Source organism: Lipophrys pholis (genome assembly GCF_963383615.2).
Source record: "Lipophrys pholis genome assembly, chromosome: 6".
Taxonomy (NCBI): Eukaryota; Metazoa; Chordata; class Actinopteri; order Blenniiformes; family Blenniidae; genus Lipophrys; species Lipophrys pholis.
Window position 1 is genome coordinate 26,812,124 of NC_137629.1, and position 20,205 is coordinate 26,832,328.

Below are 20,205 nucleotides of genomic sequence, written 5' to 3' on the forward strand. Positions count from 1 at the left end.
GATGGTGCCTGCGCGACCTATGAAGGCTCTCTGAACCCGATGCTTCCACGTATTTCATTATTTCAACAGCAGCTTTAAATGCCCCAGAAAACACTCGCGGGCGCCAGGTGCCAGCAGAGGTAACGAGGTGGACGGACTGACCACGAGAAGCGGCGTGAAGAGCTTTTTTTTCCTTTTTTTTTTTTTATTAGGGGGCGTCCCTCATTTTCCAGCCTCACCTTCATCACATCCATCCACCACCGCCCTCCTCTTCCTCCTCCCGCTCCTTCCCCAGCCATGGACCCCCCGAGAACTCGGTCGCGCTCCCGGTCCGGCTTCTATCATTTTTCCATGAACGGCAACGTTGGCGGCAGCGGCGGCGGTAACGCGGTCGGTAACGGGAGCCTGATGAGTGGCGGCGGGGTGAGTTACCCGCAGCAGAGCAACCCCGGCTGGGCGCCGCACCACGGAGGTCGCAGCTACCCGGAGAGCCAGCAGCAGCAGCAGCAACAGCAGCAGCAGCAGCAGCAGCACACTCAGGGGAGCTACCTGTCTGCAGGGGCGCAACGCCACTCTTCTCACGGAGCTCACAGACACCCCGGGGCCGGTAAGCAGGCTTGAATAAACAGGGCCTTCAGCCCTGCTAGATGCATCATTACACACGCTGGATGCCCCCCATCGGGGCGCCAGGCAGACCACTTGCAGCGTATCTGGCTTTGAGACATTTAAATAAAGAAAAAGCCTTGGTTGTTCTCAAGCTGTTGCTTGAAGTGGTGCTGTACCTGTGACTAGCATTGGCTTAAGGACAAACCGGGTTTATTAACTTTTTGAACTCGATGCCTTTATTCTAACAAAGCAGACTGGCCTGGCCCTGAGTGGGTGTTTAGCTCTGCAGGAGTTTCTCCGGGTTAGTAGAAGCAGAATACCTGCAGATCACTCATTGTGCATGAAGCACAAGTAAAGTAACATTTCTGGTCTTAACGGATTCAAAACTACTTCAACCCAGAGAAAGCAATTTACTCAACAGTACAGTGGACAAAATTAAAATAATATAAAGCACGTGTAACTTTAACTGAAATGGAAATCTTGCTTTAACATGTTTGCCCAATGAGAGAAACGTAGTGTGATGGTTTGATTAAACAAACTTGAAACAACTTGAAATTATTTGATATGAAATGTCTTTATCGATGATGGTTTCATCATACATCTTAATGCTATTTAATGTACATTAAAGTCTTTGCAGTGCTTCATGCAGTCCCAAACTAACCGAAAAGTTTTAACTTTCATGTTTCAAAGCAGAGTAGAGATGGGATTGATGTTATCGCTGTAATTTACAAAGAAGTGAATAGCTGCCTCATGTTTCTGTGCGTTCCAGATCCTTCACTTCAAATCAAACATAGCCATATTGCCCATTATCAGTCAGTATCTTGTAAACTGTTCTTTCCTATTCACATCAACTGTACCCTCCCCAAACCTTACGAGACAAAATTGCACTCAAGCTTTAGTTTGTCTCCAGCATCAACAAGACTTTCCGGTTTCCAGCAGGTCTCCATTGCAAACCACTGGAAAGCCACTCTAGAAACATCCTGTAATGCCAGACTGGATTCACTCAAAGGGAGAAAAAAGTGCAGCGAATGAATGAAAGCAGGGTACAATGGGCCTATCTAGTAATGGCTGCACTATTGCCAAACACCCAAAATAAGCCACTTAAAGGAGATACTCACAGAGATTCATGCTTCCCAAATTGACTGATTACAGGGGGCTTTATGTGAATGACTTAAACAGTGTATTTACCTTTGTGTGAGCTGTCCCCTTCCTTCTCTTAGCACGACGGTCATCGTGTGTGTGTGTGTGTGTGTGTGTGTGTGTGTGTGTGTGTGTGTGTGTGTGTGTGTGTGTGTGTGTGTGTGTGTGTGTGTGTGTGTGTGTGTGTGTGTGTGTGTGTGTGTGTGTGTGTGTGTGTGTGTGTGTGTGTGTGTGTGTGTGTGTGTGTGTGTGTGTGTGTGTGTGTGTGTGTGTGTGTGTGTGTGTGTGTGTGTGTGTGTGTGTGTGTGTGTGTGTGTGTGTGTGTGTGTGTGTGTGTGTGTGTGTGTGTGTGTGTGTGTGTGTGTGTGTGTGTGTGAGTGTGAAGACTATGTATGTTTAAGTGCATCACAGATCCTTTGTTTTTGTACGTCCCAATGTATCCCCACCTCTTGGCATCACTTTGTGCAGTGTGTGTCAGTGTTGGATTTCAGGGTGTTGTTTCTATTCCACTGGCTTACCTCAGTTGTTGTCTCTGCCTTTACTCCCTCCACTTCCAGCATATTGTCTCATGTCCAGTGTTTTTGTAGCAACATACAATCTACCATCATTGCAACCAGATATCTAATATCATTATTAATATTACTACATGGGTATTGCTGCTCATTATATTTGTGAAATTGATTGTTTCACTAATTACAGCTTGTCTCTTGTAAATATGGGTCTTCTTTCTGAAGAGCAAGAACAAATTGCTGATTGATGACTGCTTGTGTTTCAAGTTCACTGCTCTGTTTGACTCGATTGTCTGTCATGAAAGAAATGGTGTCAGTCTTCCCCAATGGTGATGCTCCGGGGGTTTAAAAGAAAAAAGGTTGTGTCTGCTTGCCAACACAACCCGTCCAGTCTGGCTCGCCATCTCCTCTCCTATGGCCCCCGGGATGAATCGGCATTAGCAGACCTAGTTATCCACAAAACACACAGCTTGCCTGAGCTGAAGACTATGTGGGGTTTAAAGGAAAATGGGTGCTAGAATAAATAAATATGTAAGCCGCTGTGCTGCTGGCCCCCACTGTTGGCTAGTCAGTCAACTGCCTGTCCTTCTGTTCTCCGCAGCCACTAGCAGGGCGTCTTTGAGCTGTCACTATCGGCAGACTTCACATGGCACTGGAGTGGCGTTGCAAAGACAAGAAAGAAGCGGGGGGGTGTGCTCAGATCTGTTGTTTCTGAGGAGGCAGAAGGAGCTGTTCGGATGAGAGAGGCATGGAGGAAGAAACGGAAAGCGATGAGGGGAGGAGTTCTTTCTCCTCTTCTTGTGATTAAAGGTTTTTTTTTGGGGGGGGGGGTTGCGGGCGACTGCTTAGAGGAAACTCTTGTCAGCCGAGTTCAAGGACATCTTTAAGCTGCTGAAACGTCTGTGCACATGTTGCGTCCAGGCTGCACATGTGGACTGTCAGATAAACAGATGGGAGAGCCCAGTGTTTTTCTGAGATTATCTTTATAGCATTAGTGCTTTATTCGCCGGGGTTATTTTTCAGATTTTCTTTTCTTCTTTTTTTTTTTTTTTTTTACTAAAATGTAATCTCAATAACATCTTTCATAAATCTTTTCATGTGGTCCATTGATCTCAGATTTTTTTTTTTTAATAATTAATCCCCCCCGATCACAAAAACATGAAATAAAAGGACTTAATGTTTGATTGTTGCAGAATTTAATGTTTATCCTGCCCTGCTCATGGGCACTCTAGTGTACCAGAAGCCAAGACTCAGTATTGAAGCCACACTTTGATTTTGTTTTCAGAGTGACTATTCTACACTTAAACCTGCCGAAAATTTTCCAAAAAGTTTTTAAATGAATCTCCCGATGATCCTAGTCTACTGGGCTTTTATAAGAGCTTGGTGATGACACAGTCATTACCTTCAGGTGTTTTGAAGAAGGGAAACATGCAGGACAGTGACCTACGTCAAACGATTCAACACCACTGCTCTAGATTATATCACGTTTTACAAAAAAAAATAAAAAATTCACGACAATTTTAATCAAAGATACTCAAAATAAACAGCATTTCTTCACATTTGAGAAGCTGGAGACCTGCACATGCCCGGCATATTTGATCTTTAGCAGTTGCACTGATTGTCTGACTGGATGAAATTTGTGTGTTCTTTCCTCTCACCTGATCCATCCTTTCAACAATGTGCCGATAGCCGGCTGATTTCTCGGTACAAATTGTCTCTCGGTATCCACAAAGTATCACTTGTGTAGAACCAGCAAGATGATGTGGTGTGTTGCACACACTTGCTGGTGGATTTCTCTTTGTGTGTCTCTGCATGGGCATTTCATGGTAGATCAGAAGGAGCGATTTGTCTGCGAGAGCCAGAGCGGACGAGTCCAGTGAAACATCTTTCAGAGATGACTTCTTTTCTTGTCCGTTTGTTGAAAGCAAGAGAATTCAAAAGCCCGTTTGGAAGACAAAATCCTCACAGAGGACACAGAACTGTAACTGTGCAACAAGATGTCAGATGTGCATTCTTGTTATCACTGTGGTGTTAAGTCTGTGGAGCGAGCCGAGCGAATAAGCCAGTCTTTTGCAATGATATCTCTTTTTTTTGGCACCCAGTGTGGTCTTAGATTGGAAAATAAAACCAAAGGCAACCAGCTGCCTGTGTGTGTTGATGTTTTTGTCCTTTTCTTGGCTGAGCAAGCATGTGTCTTGTGATGTTGATGTTTTTCTCATGCCTATCTTATCTGATTATGTGTTTTTCCTCTTTGGCCTGCAGGAGGACTGCTACATTTTCATCCAGATAATGTGTGCAATGAGGATCGGGACAAAGTAAGTGTGATACATGACCACAGCCTGTTGCCTCTGCTGCTTTCAAAAGAAAATGCATTTAATTGCCTTCACTTTTTCATTCATTCTCCCCGTCGCCAACCATCCCCATGGCTCCCTCTCCCGCTTCATCTCTGTGTGCAGATGGAAGACAGCCCAAGCCCCAAAAGGCAACGTCTTTCCCAACAGTCTATGCTGGATCTAAGCACCGCCCCTCCCTCTACTCCTTCCTCCCCCATTCGGCCCTGGGAGCTGCCTCCGAGTCGCAGACCACACCCCCACTACATGCCGGAGAGATGTCACACACCCGTTCGAAATCGTCGTAGGTATGTGTGAGACTCAAATGCTTCTTCTAACGATGCAGCTCATTTGTAATCTGGTGAAATGACCATACATTGTGCTTCTGTGTTTTGCAATAGGAAAAACAAAACCCACAGTATTTCTGATAAAGGATATAAAACAGTACTTTTATTTATTTTCAGCCATTTGGCTTGTGTCATATCTCAAGTAACCTGAGCTGAGCTAAAACATTTAGTCAGAAGTTTTCCTTCATAGCTGAGGCACATTTCTTGATGCAAATGGCCAAATTGACTTCTCTTGCCTTCTTTTTTCCGCCGTAGCCCTCCAATGAGACGTCAGCGTGGCCGGAGAGACCGCCTGACCCGTCACCACCACCACGCCCATAACAACCACCACCACTACAACAGCAACAACAACAACCACCATCACCACCACCACCACCACTCCAACGCACACCATCACCATCACCACCACCTACACTCCCATCACGGCCCCTCACCGGGCCATCAGGATGAAAATTACCGCCACCCAGCTATTCCTCCTCAGGGTTACCCACCCTATAGCCAGCAACCTCCCCGAGGGCCCGGGCCTGGGCCTGAAGATCGCCCTGGCTACCATCCTCCAAACCCTTCCCCGAGGCCTCTTCACCATTCGCCCAACCTTTCTCCCAGGCTCCTGCACCCTGCGGCCCATCCACAGCACCCACACCCCCATCCATCCCAGCAACAGAGCAGTGTGGTCCTGGACCTCCATGAGCAGGTGGGTCCGGGCTGGGTGTCGTCTGCTTGTTTGCGTTTTTAATGAAGAGAATGGTTCCGCAACCAAGAAAAGTCTGAAAGTACTTCAGAAAGAAGAAACGCTTTTGTCTTGAAGGCAACCAGACTTGCTTCAAGTATTGAAGTGGAACTCTGAATAGTCTGGAAGTCCAGAATTTAAACTGTAGAGTGGCCGAAACCTGGTTGTTTTGTTTTGCTTAAAGTAATATACTTAAGCTTTAACATAACATTGACAAACATAGCATGCTTACGGATAACACATTTCAACCACACCCTCATGAATCAGTCTTGTTTCCATTTGCCCCTGATGTTCAGATCGCCTAGCCCAGGAAAATGGCAGTCAGAGTTCTGTGAAGCACAACATTGCAAGTTACCTTGGGTTCATTCAGAACAACATTACTATAAACTATGACACTGCAACGAGTCCTGCATAAAGCTCTGACCACAAAGGGTGAATGATCTGTTCTGTATGAACAGGTGGGCTTCCAATCTCAAGGTTGGAGTTGCGATCCTCCTTTTCACCCAGCGTCACTGGACACCCACTATCTCCCAATGCTTTGCGAGCACCTTGCATGGCAGCCAATGTGCTATATCAGTAAAGATTAATTAAGAAAGTCACATTAAAATACAGTTTAAGCTAAACTGTCCTATTTGAAGATGACAGTTGAGATCCTTGAAGCTGGCCTGAGTTGACCTTGGAATACTGACCCAACTGAATGAAACATTACTCTTTCGTTGTCCTGAACTCCCCCGACCACTCATTAAGATTTGATCAAGTTTTTGAAGCTGTTTTGCCTCATCAAAATGGTTCCAAGCAAGTGCAGCTGCTATTGAGAGAAAAACTGGACTCACTGAGCACACACACACACACACACACACACACACACACTTCATAACCTGGTGAGATGAGAACCTCTTCAGACATACCTGCGACTGCAGGGAGGCTCCTGATTTGAGAAAACGTGACTTGCTGTAAATGACTGATGCTGCGATTCTCAGATAATAGACCCCTTGTGCACATTTGTACCACTTCAATTCATTTGAAGAATAAATAACACTTTAAGGCCATTTTTCAAGAACAAGGCAATCTGAAAATTAAAGCCAGCGGCTCGTGGGGATTTCCACTTGTTTACAGCTGCACATGTTGACTGCAGTCATTTTAGTTTGATGAATAGCTGTGGTGCGTTTGATCTTAAATGCAGCATTTACATTCTGTCATTTATTAAGGAAGGACTTATCCATGCAGGTGAAAACTCCGGCTGGTTACTATGGGCCTGTTGGTAAATTTGCCATGTGTGGGGGATGATTTCCCTAAATAGCATCAATTGGATGAGGCAGAGGACTTTATTTGGCACCATTGAAACTTTCCCCTTGAGTGTGTGCGGTGTGTAGCATCAGCCTTTTCAAACAGCCAAACACATTTAAAAGAACACGTCCCATTTTTAGGAACTGCGTCATGGCTCCTTTTAATGAAGGTATTGCAGAGTGTGTATTTAAGTCCTCTCAGAAATACAGTCGAATGTATTATGTCAGTAACCGTGCTTGAAGGCAACAGATTACATGAAAAGATAAAATAGAAAAGATGCTGTAAAAATACTTTTCATCAAGAAGTCCTTCAAGATATAGACTAAGTTGAGGTGTTTGGCCTCTATCAGTTGTGTGCCACTTTAACCTAAGGTGTTATCACATCAGGATTCGTATTTACAGATTAGATGAAATTACAACCTTTAGAGGCATTTTTTTTAAGATACTACTGTAGCGTATCCACAAAGGTACTCTGTGCTTCTGTTTCCTCACACTTATTTTACAGCCTTGTTCTCAAAATAGTTAAAACAGGTTTTTCCATAAAAGATTCGACACAAAATGTCCAATAATGACTATGTTGAAAAAAGTTTTGTGAAATGTTGCCTAAGAAACTATATATATATATATATATATATATATATATATATTCACAGCCTTTGTCCAAACTTTAAGTCATTTCCCCCAGAATTTGCCTAATTTGTACAAAATGCTGCAGATGTCATGCTTACACTTATTCAGCAAGTGACTATTATGTAATTTCTTATTCATTTATTCCAAACTGAAAATGATAAGTTAATCCGGGAGCACGTGCATAGTTGTGCTCCACAAAGATCAATGATTGATTTGAATTCTACATTTTATTTATTTTTTTTTAAATCAATTGTAAACTTCCAAAAATATCCAGTGAGAAATGTATGACGTCCAGAGGCAATACTAAGCTTTAACTAGTGTGTGAAATTTGTTTTGCACTTCTCCATTAATTATATTTTCTATAAATGGCACACGATGTTGTTTACTGTTGTACCTTTCAATAGCGTATCACCAATGACATAAAACAAGAAATATCCTTCACAAACACTCTGTAGCTTTAAGTTTCAGTGTCCAAGTGTCTCAATGGATTCCCTACACAGGACTGAATAAGCAAATTTACAGCACACAAGCATACAGTTTTGCTCGGCATCATTATTAACTCGTCTCCATGGACTTTGACGTTCAGGGTTCGGCTCCGGTGTCGTATCCCGTGTCTCCTCCGGGAGCGCCCCCGGGCCTGCCGCCTCGCTCCGCTCCACAGCAGATCCCAGCATGCTCGGTGGTCTTCAGTGGACAGCACTATCCCGTCTGCAGCGTCGCTCCTCCGGTAAGTGTCCAACTACATCTACATACATCTCAGGTTTTCCAGAAGCGCTTAGAGAGTCAATCTGTGGGGAATCGAGCTGAAGACGAGTGTTAACCAGCGGTGTTTATTCAATGTTATCAAAATGTTGTTGGAGTCTCCTAAAATGAACCTTCCCGTCACTCTGCTGCTTCCCAACAGGTTCTTCAGACTTGTTCCGTGCAGCACCTACCCATGCCCTACCCCTTCCCGTCACTACTATCCAGCGACCCGGCCTTCCTGCTCCCCCCTCCTCATCTCGCTCATGCCCCCACACACCTTTCGCACCATCCGCCTCATTTACCACAGCCTGGACAGTTTGGACCCTATCCAGCACAGCAGGCGCGCTCGGTGAGTGGCCATTTTGTAGATCCCATGTTCACCTTCTATCAAACTCGACTTTTATGATTGTTGAAAAATACAGAATTTGTTTTCTTAACCTTTTTCTTATTTGATATAATTTGTCATGTGAGAAGCCCCTTGGCCAGTCAGCAACTTTCAGGAAAGCTCTAAATATTCATCTAGACTCATAGAAATTCAGCACCAACACGTTTTTCCAATACAGCTTCTCATTTTACCAAAAACTGGTCTGTATTTTAGTGAGAAAATTTGTTTTTGGAATGTACATCTGTAACATTTCTATAAATTCTGCATTAATGCTGAAATGACATTATAAAATATAACGAATCCTGAAGAAGGTTCTGATGGTGTTTTTCTCATGTACCACAAACTTTTTGTTTCTTCAGCTTTTACACCATTTCTTTGATTTTTCTGCTGCTCTTTTGTCCACCAAGCCGTTACAGAGGATAGAGAATGACGTGGAGCTGCTCGGCGAGCACCTCTCTTTGGGCGCCGGGCTCCACTACCCTCCCGCCACCCACCCTGCCCTCACCCCTCACTCCACACAGCTGCACTTCCTGTCCCATGACCCGCTGCCACAGGAGTTCTTTGGAGTGGTGAGCATTTCCATCCAACTGATTTCAGTATTGACGCTGCAGTGAAGAATCGGCCACGGAAACGATCTGACACACCTACTTCTTCTGTCACTCGCTTGTTCAGTCCTATCCAAACTTTATCCCTCGGCGTCTCCCGGGGCGACGGTACCGCTCACAACAGCTGCCACATTCGCCTTATCACCCCAGCCTCCTGCCTTATTTCCTGTAAGTACACCAACATGGACTTTTAGTTTCAAATTTCTGCCGCCAAATATAACTTGTATTATGCACTCTACGAATTAATTTACCAACCAATCCCTGGTTAGTTAGTTTATTAAGTGTCAACTTTCAGTTCATAAGTTTAAGAGTTGTAGTGAATTTGAATGATTTCCCAGAAGCGTGGATAATACAACTGATTTGGGGAAGCCCCCCCCCCCCCCCCCCACACACACACACACACACACACAATTTTGATCTCAAAATGTGATAATCTACTAACAGACAATTGACAGTGACACACTCAATAAATGTAAAAACTGTGTTTTTTTTCTTTGTGAAATAGTTTAATCGATTTTGGTTTTCCATTAAGGGAACGATACAGAAAGAAAATAAACAAGGATAATACAGATGCACAACCGTGGCCATCTCTCTAATACATTAACTTTGTCACTTCTGAAAATGTCTCCTTTATAAAACCAGGATACTTTAGAGGGCAAGTACTCCTTCCCTACCCAAACAACTCACTCAGTCACACTCATTCACACCACGAGTAACGGAATGGGCAAGATGATCAACTGTCAGAAATGAGAGTAAAAATAATAATATAAATAAACCAAATCAATTTTAAGGAATGAAAATACAAATTTTTATTTTTATTTTGTGCTTAATTTCTCCCTCCACAGATCAATGCTGCCCGTCCAGCCTACAGGTCCTGCAATCAGTCTGGAGCTGGACGTTGACGACGGAGAGGTGGAGAATTACGAGGTGTGTGTGTGTGCTTGTGTGTGCACGCTCTGTTTAATTCCACTGTCTGCCGGTTTGTTGAAGGCAGACTCTTGAATTCCTCTGCCGTTGCTTCTCTGTGCCCCCCACCCTCGAAGGCCCTCCTGAACCTCGCCGAGCGCCTGGGAGAAGCCAAACTCCGAGGACTGACCAAGGGAGACATCGAACAGCTTCCTTCGTATCGATTCAATCCAAATAACCATCAGTCTGAACAAACACTGTGAGTGCTGCCCTTTCACAACCACCTCTACTAATACCCCCCCCCCCCCCCCCCCCGCACATTTTTTTCTCATTTATTTCTGGTTGTTCATTAAAATAGATGACTCGCTGTTTTCTGTTGGTTCATAGTAAAGTAGATATATTTTGTGAAGTGCCGTTTTGAGAGCGAAAACATTTTAAAACCAAATGGTGGCCGACTTGTCTGCCTGGATTTCTTCTTCAAATAGAAAAACAAATTGTCTTCAGAGGAAACTGCATGTTATTGCATGTTTTGTTGCAGGTGTGTGGTATGTATGAGTGACTTTGAGTCCCGCCAACTGCTGCGAGTCCTGCCCTGCAGCCACGAGTTTCATGGAAAGTGTGTCGACAAATGGCTGAGGGTGAGTACGCCGAGTGTGCAGCCTGTTCCCTTACATTCTGTCCACATTATCCACCAGCTGAGGTCAGGACAGCCTTCAATGCCGTTTGTCCCAGTGCCATATAACATATCTAGAAATAAATGAACGAAAAAAAAAAGAAGGAAAAACCCCACCAGAATATCCGAAGCTCACGAGTCTTTACACTTTGTAAGTCGCAAGACGAGAAGCAGCTTTCTAAAGGCTCTTGTTTGCTCGGCTCTTTAACGATATGAGTGTTGCTGAGTGTTATCTGAATCCTAATCTGAGGTTTGGTTCCCCAGGCCAACAGGACATGTCCTATCTGTCGCGCCGACGCCTCGGAAGTCCAGAGAGACTCGGAGTGACCACATGGTGGCGCCAGACACTACCTTTTGTCTGTCAAACACTTTAAGCACTGCCTGCTCCCAAGTTATTGATACACGTGTGTGCGTACACAGAGACATACACACAGACACACTCTGTTACTCCTCCTTTGTTGTCATTGTTATTGTTTATTAATAAATGTTGTATGCTTTCTCCATTTGATGTGCGTTTCCGCCGATATATATATATATATATATATTTATATATATATATATTTTTTTTTTCTCTCGCTGTGTTTTCACTAGGACATGCACATAGGCCTTCACACTTTTTAGTGAATGACCCACTGTCCTGCATTAATCTGTGTGGGTGTTTGTGTGTACGCACCACAACTGTGCAAGCATTGTTTGGACAGCTCTGTGATGCAGGGCTGTGGTTCTAGGACTGTGCGTGTGCGTGTGCGTGTGCGTGCGCGTGTGTGTGTGTGTGAGAGATTTTTAGGCGTCTTGGAGCATGCTTGAGTTTATGTTGTGTATCAGACAAGAGTAATGATATTTGAGAGTTTTTGCTCTCGTGTGTGCGTGAATAACTCCTGTTTGTACGTTTATGCACTGTCTGTATGCATACTGTGTGTGTATGTATGTTATAGACTTAATCCTTTTCTCTAGGTTGACACTAAGGGTCCATGCTGCCACTATAGTTCTCAGTTGCCTATTTAATCTGTTTGTATTATTATTATTATTATTATACCACAAATAAGTGATTTATTTTTCTGCTTGGCAGTTACCTCATCATTCCCGTTTTAGTCATTCATTACAAGCGCTTTACAGCTCTATGTTAAAATTGAGCACATATGTTTTTCTTTTCTTTAAATAAAAAAAGTTTGTGACTTTGCAGTGGCACATGTTACATATATATATGTATAAATCTACGAATATCTGTATACCAAATAAAATGCTTGATATAAACTTTTTAAACTTAGTTTTTGGTTTATTTTGTCTTTTCATTGCTTGCAAAGACGTAGAAAGGCTCAGGTTTTGCTTGGACCACCGTCGGCAGACTGTGCTTATGAGACGGTGCAACAACTTGGAGTGACCACTGGGTGTGGTTACTGCTCTTCGATACTGCTGGTCACTCTGCATGTCTCTGTCCTGTGTTACCTTGTACTTTCCTGGCATGGTGGGTTCAACTCTTTCACTGCAGATATTGAGGACCGGTTACACATTTCTCAATTTTTTTTTTGTTTTTTTTATTATTGGTTTATCCTAAATTCTTAATAGGAGTTGCAGTTGTTAGAGGGACATCAGTATCTTGTATCTGTAATACGTGAGTGAAAAAAACTGTTCCATTTTAAAGTGTAGTAGGCGGCCTAAAAATGAACATTTATTATAAGTAAAACGTGTCCTTTAAGTCTTGAGTAGTGCAGCTGAACAAATATCTGTGTACAGTTGGTGCACAGACAGGCTGTCCACGTCACCGTGAGGCTCTCGTCTGTTTCCCTGGTAGCGGGCCTGCTGTCCTGTGCCGTTCTCCGGTTAGCACAGCGCAAAGTCTGCTACTGTACACACCGATTTAGTATCTACAATTGAATTTCAAAAGCTGGGCGTCACCGCCGGGCTTTGCAAAACAAATGGCTTCATCTATGCGCAAAACTTGCAATCAGCCGCTTGAGGCGGGAAGAACACAAATGTCATTGTTTTTCTCTGGACACAAATCACAGAGCAGATTTAAGAAGAATGTGACAGCGGACTCCAGGACCCCAGGACAGCGTTCCTCTTCTCTACATATGACTGATGGGGACAAGTTTTTTTTTTTTTTTTTTTTTCCAACTCTGTCTTAGTATTTCCTCTGGAATGATGCAAATGTGTCAAAAATTGATGGAATCCACATCAACTCTTTGCTTACTTTGATTTCATGGCTATGTAATTGTCCAAAGAAATCCTCAACGTTTAGCATCTTTGAGTTAATTTTTGAGATCATTTTTACTCATTTTTGTCTCTTCATCTTGAAGTTGTCTGTTTAGTCTTGCACACAATTCTAAAAAGAAACTAGTCGAATTACAATGACATTTGTGGATAAATCCAGAATGCTACCCGGTTTGTTTGCCTGTTGATGGCTGCAGTAGTGTCCCACTCCTTGCATCCTTGGCCTTCATAAGACGCCAGTACATGCATGCAAGTATGTGCAGTAAATGAAACAAAGAGTCAAACTTGATGTGTGCACACTTTTTCCTCCCTTGAAGGGAGATTTGACAGCTTGTTTCCAGTGTCTTGGAGAAAGTCGCTGTCGTTCTGTGGATTCAGGCGGCGTAATCCCGCAGTGACTCCATGATGCTGCGATCAGCGCTCTGCGGAGGCCAAACCATCTGTTGCAGGACTTTACTTTAGCTCTTCGTGACTTTGGCTGCCAATTTCTGTGTGGATGTGACTGTTGTGTCGCTGCGGAATCATTTTGATGGAGAGAATTCTAAACTTCAGCACAATTTTTAAGTTCTTGCTTAATTAAACAGGAAGCCTCTTGGCCCAGGGAGGATGAGTCACTCTCCTCGTGTCCTTTGCTCTTCTCTTTTTTAGTTTCTCATCCCTCCGCCCCCTCTCTTCCGCTCCATCACTTCCTTCTGGCCTCCTCAACCACCTTCATCGTTTCCTTCAGTGACTTTGCCCCTCTCCTTTCCCTCCATCCACATCGCCTTGTAATTTCTCATCTCCGTCAGCTGACTTTGTTTCCTTCTCCACTGTCTCTTTACTTATGCACCTTCTCCTCCACTCTCTGTTGGTTGAGCTGCGACCTCCACCCACACCTTTAACCTGCTTCAGTGAAGCAGATGCGACGGGGCCTTTCTCTCTCCAGCTGTTTCCCCACTAACAGCTCACGTTCTCGTTCAACCTGCTCAGATTCTTGGTGTGAGCTGTACAGGACCATCAATTCCAAGTCACATGAGTTCTAAAACACTAGTGTGTGTGATTTTATTCAGGAGGTAATTCTATTATCACCAAATGTACCACGAGTGCCAGTAGTTGTGCATCGCAGTGCATTTCAATTTCTATCTGAAAAGCATTTTGTGCTTGACATGTTATGAAAATATTTTGATTGCGATCATGCAGCTCGTTTGCATTATTTGTAAAAAAAAACCAAACAAATTGAAAGTCTGAGAGTCACTAAACATCTACAGAATGGAGCCTCAGCTGCCCGAGAGGTTCCCCACTGGTAAAACTGCAATCATGAGCGTCTGCATGTTGGCACTGCGGTCACTCATGTGTGGCCCTCTGCTCCGTCCGGAGGCTCCGCTCCCACTGGTGGAACGTTCCAGACAGCTCGTCCAGCAGTGGCTGTGAAGATGAGGAGCTTTCTTCCTCGTGTCTGCTGATCTGAAAGCCAAACAAAGTGGATGGAAGAGAAAATCTTTCTATGGAGGGTTAAATTAAGCCAAGTGGTGTATTGAACCGGAGACCTATCTATGTTATATTACAAGCAACACGTTATGTATGCTATTAGTTATATATAGTTCACTGATTATTAAAACAAATATACATGAAATAACATTAATTACTTAAAATTTCATTTTGGGATGTTTTAAATTGTAAAACTTTGGCCCATTTCCCTACAAATTTTCCAGAAGATGACGGTCGATCTCAAAAGCAGAATTGTGAGTCATTGTTAGTGTGTTTGTGATTTACAGCAGCAGCAAATAACATCAAACATGATCAAAGTTACTGGTTCTCGTCCCTGATGCGCTTCTCCTTGGGGACAAAACAAAGCTATTGGAATTTACAATGCAGAACATACTCTGTAATGTAACTACCTCATTGCCAATATACACCTGTAGATTTTTTGTTTGAAATATTTATTGTTTGTTTAATGTATCCCAATTTGTATTAGGGGTTGAGGCCACCATTGTCCTGCCTGCAGTACGTCGCTTTTTAATTTCCCCCTGGGGACAAAAAAAAAAGTTTTCCGACATCTGAAATGCACGAAGTCTCCAACAACAGTTTCAAGGGTATGTTAAGAAATAAAAAAAAATCTTAATCTTAATCTTACCACTCCACTGTCTCCTCCCTGTGTAAATGTGTGTGTGTGTTATGCGAGGCCGTCCCATGCTGACAGGATACATGGATTCTCCATCCTGCTCGTGTGTATAAAAAGAAAGTGAGGGCACCGAGCTTCTGCCCGCTTTACTTACACTCAGATGCAGCCGTGCACGCACCGCATCCTCCCTCCTCCCTCTTCCTCTTCTTGTTTTCTTCCCTCTCCCTGCACTCAGCAGTGTGAGGGGTTAAATGTGAACGCGTCAGCAGGGCAGGTTGTTCTCGGCCTCTCTCCCTGAGTGAAGTGTGTGTGCGTGTGTGTGTGTGTGTGTGTGTGTGTAATATTTATTTCATAGGGATTTCCCTCTCCTCTTGCTGGGTGGCTGCTAGTCATGTCATCATGTTCGGGGCTGTCACAGTCCATCACCGTCAACCCGATGAACGTGAAGTGTGTGTGAGAGGGAGAGAGATCCAGGAAGAAAGGTGCACAAGACAGACGCAGGGAGACAGACAGTGTGTGTGTGTGTGTGTGTGTGTGTGTGTGTGTGTGTGTGTGTGTGTGTGTGTGTGTGTGTGTGTGTGTGTGTGTGTGTGTGTGTGTGTGTGTGTATGTCTGTGTGTGTTTGGATAGGTGGAGTGGAAGCAGTGCAGTACTCGGGGCTCACTGGGAACAACAGCATCAGGCAAAAGCTTTCAGGTTCATAGTCAGTCAGTGAGAAAAAGGCAAGCTTCAAGGCAGAGTGCATCATATATGGGTTGTGACATACTCATACTGTGTGTTGTACTGTACACAGTGAACATCGACAGTGAGACCCCTTGGTCATCTTCCCAGCTTGCTGGATAATTCTCTCTCCGGGGAGCAGCTTTGACGCTCAAAGAGACGTAAAGTCTGTTAAATCTCTTGTTGAAGAAATAGCTCATTTTACTTAGTAGAATAAAATGTTAATGTGCAAGCTTCAATTCAAAACAGGCAAATAGTAGTTTAAGTCTAAGCTACGAACAATTTTAAATTAATAGAATTCTGAAAATGATCTATAAAAATGCTTCTCGTGTGTTCCAGTTTCAGAAAGTCTACATAAGAATTATACAGTATGTATTGTTAACGTCACACATATCATACATTTTGATTATGAAATCAATGAATATTTGTCATTACAAAAGTATTTTGCGATATTGTCCCAAAAGTAAACAAACTAGTCATTCAGACTAAACAGGAAACTGGAAAGACAAAAATGCATTTTTACAAACTAGTAAACACTGATTTCTTTGGATTTGTACTTGAACCAACTTGTAAAACGTTTTTTTTCCGCTACTATTCTGGTTTAAACAAACTGTTTCTTTATTTAAATACTTTAGAAATTCACTTTCAACATTTCCAAATTCTGTATCTTAAGAACTAATCTTGCACTGTGAATGGAAATATGAGTAAACATCAATATATTTTCTTATAAAACCCGTATGTTTATACATGTAGGTACACACACTGACTAACAATATAAAACACACACACACACATGCGCACACACACAGTTCCCACAGTTAGGTTTTGATTTAGGAGACAATAGCGATAATTCCAGTCTCTATACCGATGCCCTCGTCTCTCCCCTTTTGACTATCATTTTAAAAGCCTCCATGATTTGATATTATTTATAAGTCTGAAAAGCACATCTGATGCCAGCTGGCTTGGTGATTCCTCTTTGGGTCATTTTTCTGCTCGGGGCTTTATGGCTTCTCATGCCAGGATGTCAGAACAAGCTATTGAAAGACAATTTATCGTTGGATTAAAGTGATGGTTCCAAAGTTGAAGACAATTAAATTGGAGAAGTATTGTACGCTGTCTCAAGCAGCGCTGGTGAACGGGTCAAGGTGGTGAATGATATGAGTCACATGAGTTACCTTCGAACCGTTCGCAGCTGCAACAGGGGTCAGTGATGTTTTTTTATTTTTTTTAATAAAGCAGACAAAGGAAATTGTGCTGTGACTTTCTCGCTGTAATCATTTAAAATCTACACCTGCAAATAGAAGGAGATCTGACAGGCATGCCTATTGAAGAAGGGACAGACCATTCAGCCATGTAACTAAAGTCAGGCTTTTACGATGGAATACGTCGGGCCTCTCAAGGCTACAACACAGAGACGTCTCATTCTGACTTTAAGCGGATCACTACAAACTGTGTTTACTCATAACATGAGTAGAGTAGTGTATTTAAAGTGTAAACAATGAGACCTCATCTAAAGGATTGTCACTGGCGCTGCTGTCTGAACCCGAACACGAGACAGGATAATGACATGTTGACTGCACTCCTTGTCTACACAAACTGGATGACATGATGTAAAACTCTTTGCTGGATTCTAAGACGTACAGGAGACAATCCTGGAGGAATTATGATTCCCGTGACATTAACTTTGCTCCTTTTTTTTTTAGTGACGCTTTCATTTCTGTTTCATCCTTGATCTTATCTCCTGCTGTGTCTCCAGTTCCGTATCGCGAGTCTTTTAACCGTTTTCCTTCCATGTGCTCCACTAATCCCTACTGTGTTTTTGATTTCTTGATTCCAAAGCACTTTGTGACTTTGTCTGTGAAAAGTGCTTTGCGTAATGAATAATTAAATAAATAAAGAGAAATAATAATGATAGCTCTGTACTTCAAAGTGCGCATCACAGCTGTTGTGACGGCGTATCAGCCTCCGCAGATACACTCATATGCTTCTCTGATTTCATGCATGAAAGGGTTAAGAGGTTTTGTTTCCCAGAATAGGCTGCCAACATCTGATAATAAAAGGACTTTATCTCTGATTTTTGTGTCTCTGCTCACCTGTGTGCATCTGCCTGAGAGTCAGCGTACCTGAGTGTTTGTGTGAGCGTCTGTCAGCGTGCGTTTGCCCACATGTCTTGTCAGACTGAGGCTTTGGCCGGAGGCCATGCGGCAACCTGATAAAGGTGAGCGGAGGCCGACCACAGACCAGGCTGTGGTGACTCTGAACAGGGTTCACCACAGTCAGGACACTCACACAAACTCACAGCGTCCCATACGAGCTATGAGTGAAGATCGCCGAAGCACCAAAGGAGACATTTCTGTCTGGGTCATGTGTTTCTTGTCTTTGTGCTGCGTTTTTGGGGGCTAAAACACAGATATACAGTGTCACACATTTCTGTAACCTTCACTGCACGCTGATTGTGTTTGTACACACGTACATAGATTTCTATGATGATAGGAAGCGTTCTCTCTTATGGGATGATGAATCCCCCCAATGAACTGTGCCATCATCTAAACTGCTCCTCTGTTGTGTAGTTTATTGGCTGAAGAACTGAAATAATATTCCTCTTTTTAGACGACGCACTCGCTGCCAAAATCCGATGTATTAAACCACCTTCAAGCACTGAGGTGTTTTATTATACAGTGAGCATATTTACATGGCTGCAGTATGGGAGCAACAGCTTGCTGCTGTAAATCTGAGATAATACAAAGAGTAGACCTTTTTTTTTTTTTTTTTTTTAAAGCTCATCAGCATTTCTGGTATCACAAAACCCCCCAAAGCAAAGCACCATAAGTTGGCCCTGTTGGTTTTCAGTGGGAACTTGGACTACAGCAGCAACCTTTTCATGCTCCAGTTTTGACCTATTCCACAAAGCCCATGTGTTTGGCAGCATATTCTATGTTCTGCCCCAGATAGTCACATCTCATTCTTTACGCTTTTTTGCAAACTAAAGTCAGTCTATAAGAGCTACCGATTTGTACATATGGCCCTGACGACGAGAGGTCAGACGCTTCCAGACAATTGCTTCACTCACTTCCTGTTAGATCAGGTCGAGAGGACAGAACTGTGTCGAAGTGTAGAATATAAAGTCCAATGTAACGCCGTAATTGAACGTGACACGTGAGGAACTGTGCTCTCATAAAAGGTGAATCCGGTTCAGAAAGTACATTTTGAAAGTGTAAAAGGTCAAGATTTCCTCTTCCAGAGAGCATTTAAAAAAAATTATAAAAAAACTCACCACTTCCAACCAATCTTTTATATTTGAGAACTTAACACCGAGAACATTTTTGGGGAATCATTTTCTACAGCCGAAACCATTAAAAACATTAAGAACTTTTAGAATTTGCAGCTCGTGAATCAGTGTTTGCAAATCAATTTGACTGTATTTTTTTGTTGTTGTTTTGGCTTGCAACCACTATATTTGCAAACAAGGAGAAAAGTTAGTCTAAAGTCAGAAATGTGGCGACATCACGACGTGTCTCCATGATCACTGCAGCGTAAACTTTGATTGCTTTTCTGAAAGTTTTATCAACATTTTGGAAAATTCGGCCTTGTGTGTCAATACTCAAACCCCCCTTCTATTTTCCTTCCTATTGTAAATCATTAACAAACATTTTATTTATGAGTTTAAATGATTATATTCAAGCATTGCAAACCTCATTGAGAACAGCTGCTCTCTCTGTGTCCTCTCCTTTCGCGTTTCTCGTCTGCGGGCAGCGAATGTGACCGTGTCACAGAACATTTCAGGATTGTGTAACGCCGTCGTGTTTCTTTCACAGCACTTGTTCATGGTGTCTGTGGCTGTCACATTTTTGTTGCCTCTGGATTATGTGCAGCTCTTTCTTGCCTGCAGTGAAAATGGCACGAGAGGCTTTCTGTGGAGGAGGGCTGCAGTAGCATAGTGGCGATGCATGTATGCTGCCCTGCACACCATGAGGCCTATAGGACCATTTTAACATTTGATCAGCCTGCATGTTTGCATTTGCATGACTGAAGTACTTGATCCAAATGTGGATTTCCACTTCACCAATATCAACATACGGTGTATAAACCCAGGCTAGTAGATTAGAGACGTTCGGATACCTTAAAAGAGATACAGTTGTACCTTTTTTCCCCTTGCAAGACCTTCAGACGTTTTTGAAACCAACCGGACTTTGCCAGAAGAAAAAAACACCTTCCCATGTTATTTTACAGGAAACCACATCTTGCAAGATGTGACACAGTCGCTTGGGCACTTGAAGGTAATTTGCAGATGGACTCTGAAGCT

At 43.1% G+C, this 20,205-nt stretch overlaps 1 protein-coding gene across 1 annotated transcript; it reads left to right on the top strand.

The window, feature by feature from the left end:
- Positions 1-195: 195 nt before the first annotated feature.
- Positions 196-11,325, top strand: LOC308110936 (E3 ubiquitin-protein ligase RNF38-like). Its single transcript, XM_080465561.1, has 12 exons — positions 196-586; positions 4,497-4,549; positions 4,691-4,872; positions 5,167-5,605; positions 8,144-8,284; positions 8,462-8,650; positions 9,094-9,255; positions 9,359-9,459; positions 10,137-10,218; positions 10,335-10,456; positions 10,736-10,835; positions 11,135-11,325. Exons 1-12 carry the CDS (start codon positions 277-279, stop codon positions 11,195-11,197), a joined length of 1,944 nt encoding a protein of 647 aa, XP_080321687.1. The 5' UTR covers positions 196-276; the 3' UTR covers positions 11,198-11,325.
- Positions 11,326-20,205: the final 8,880 nt, after the last annotated feature.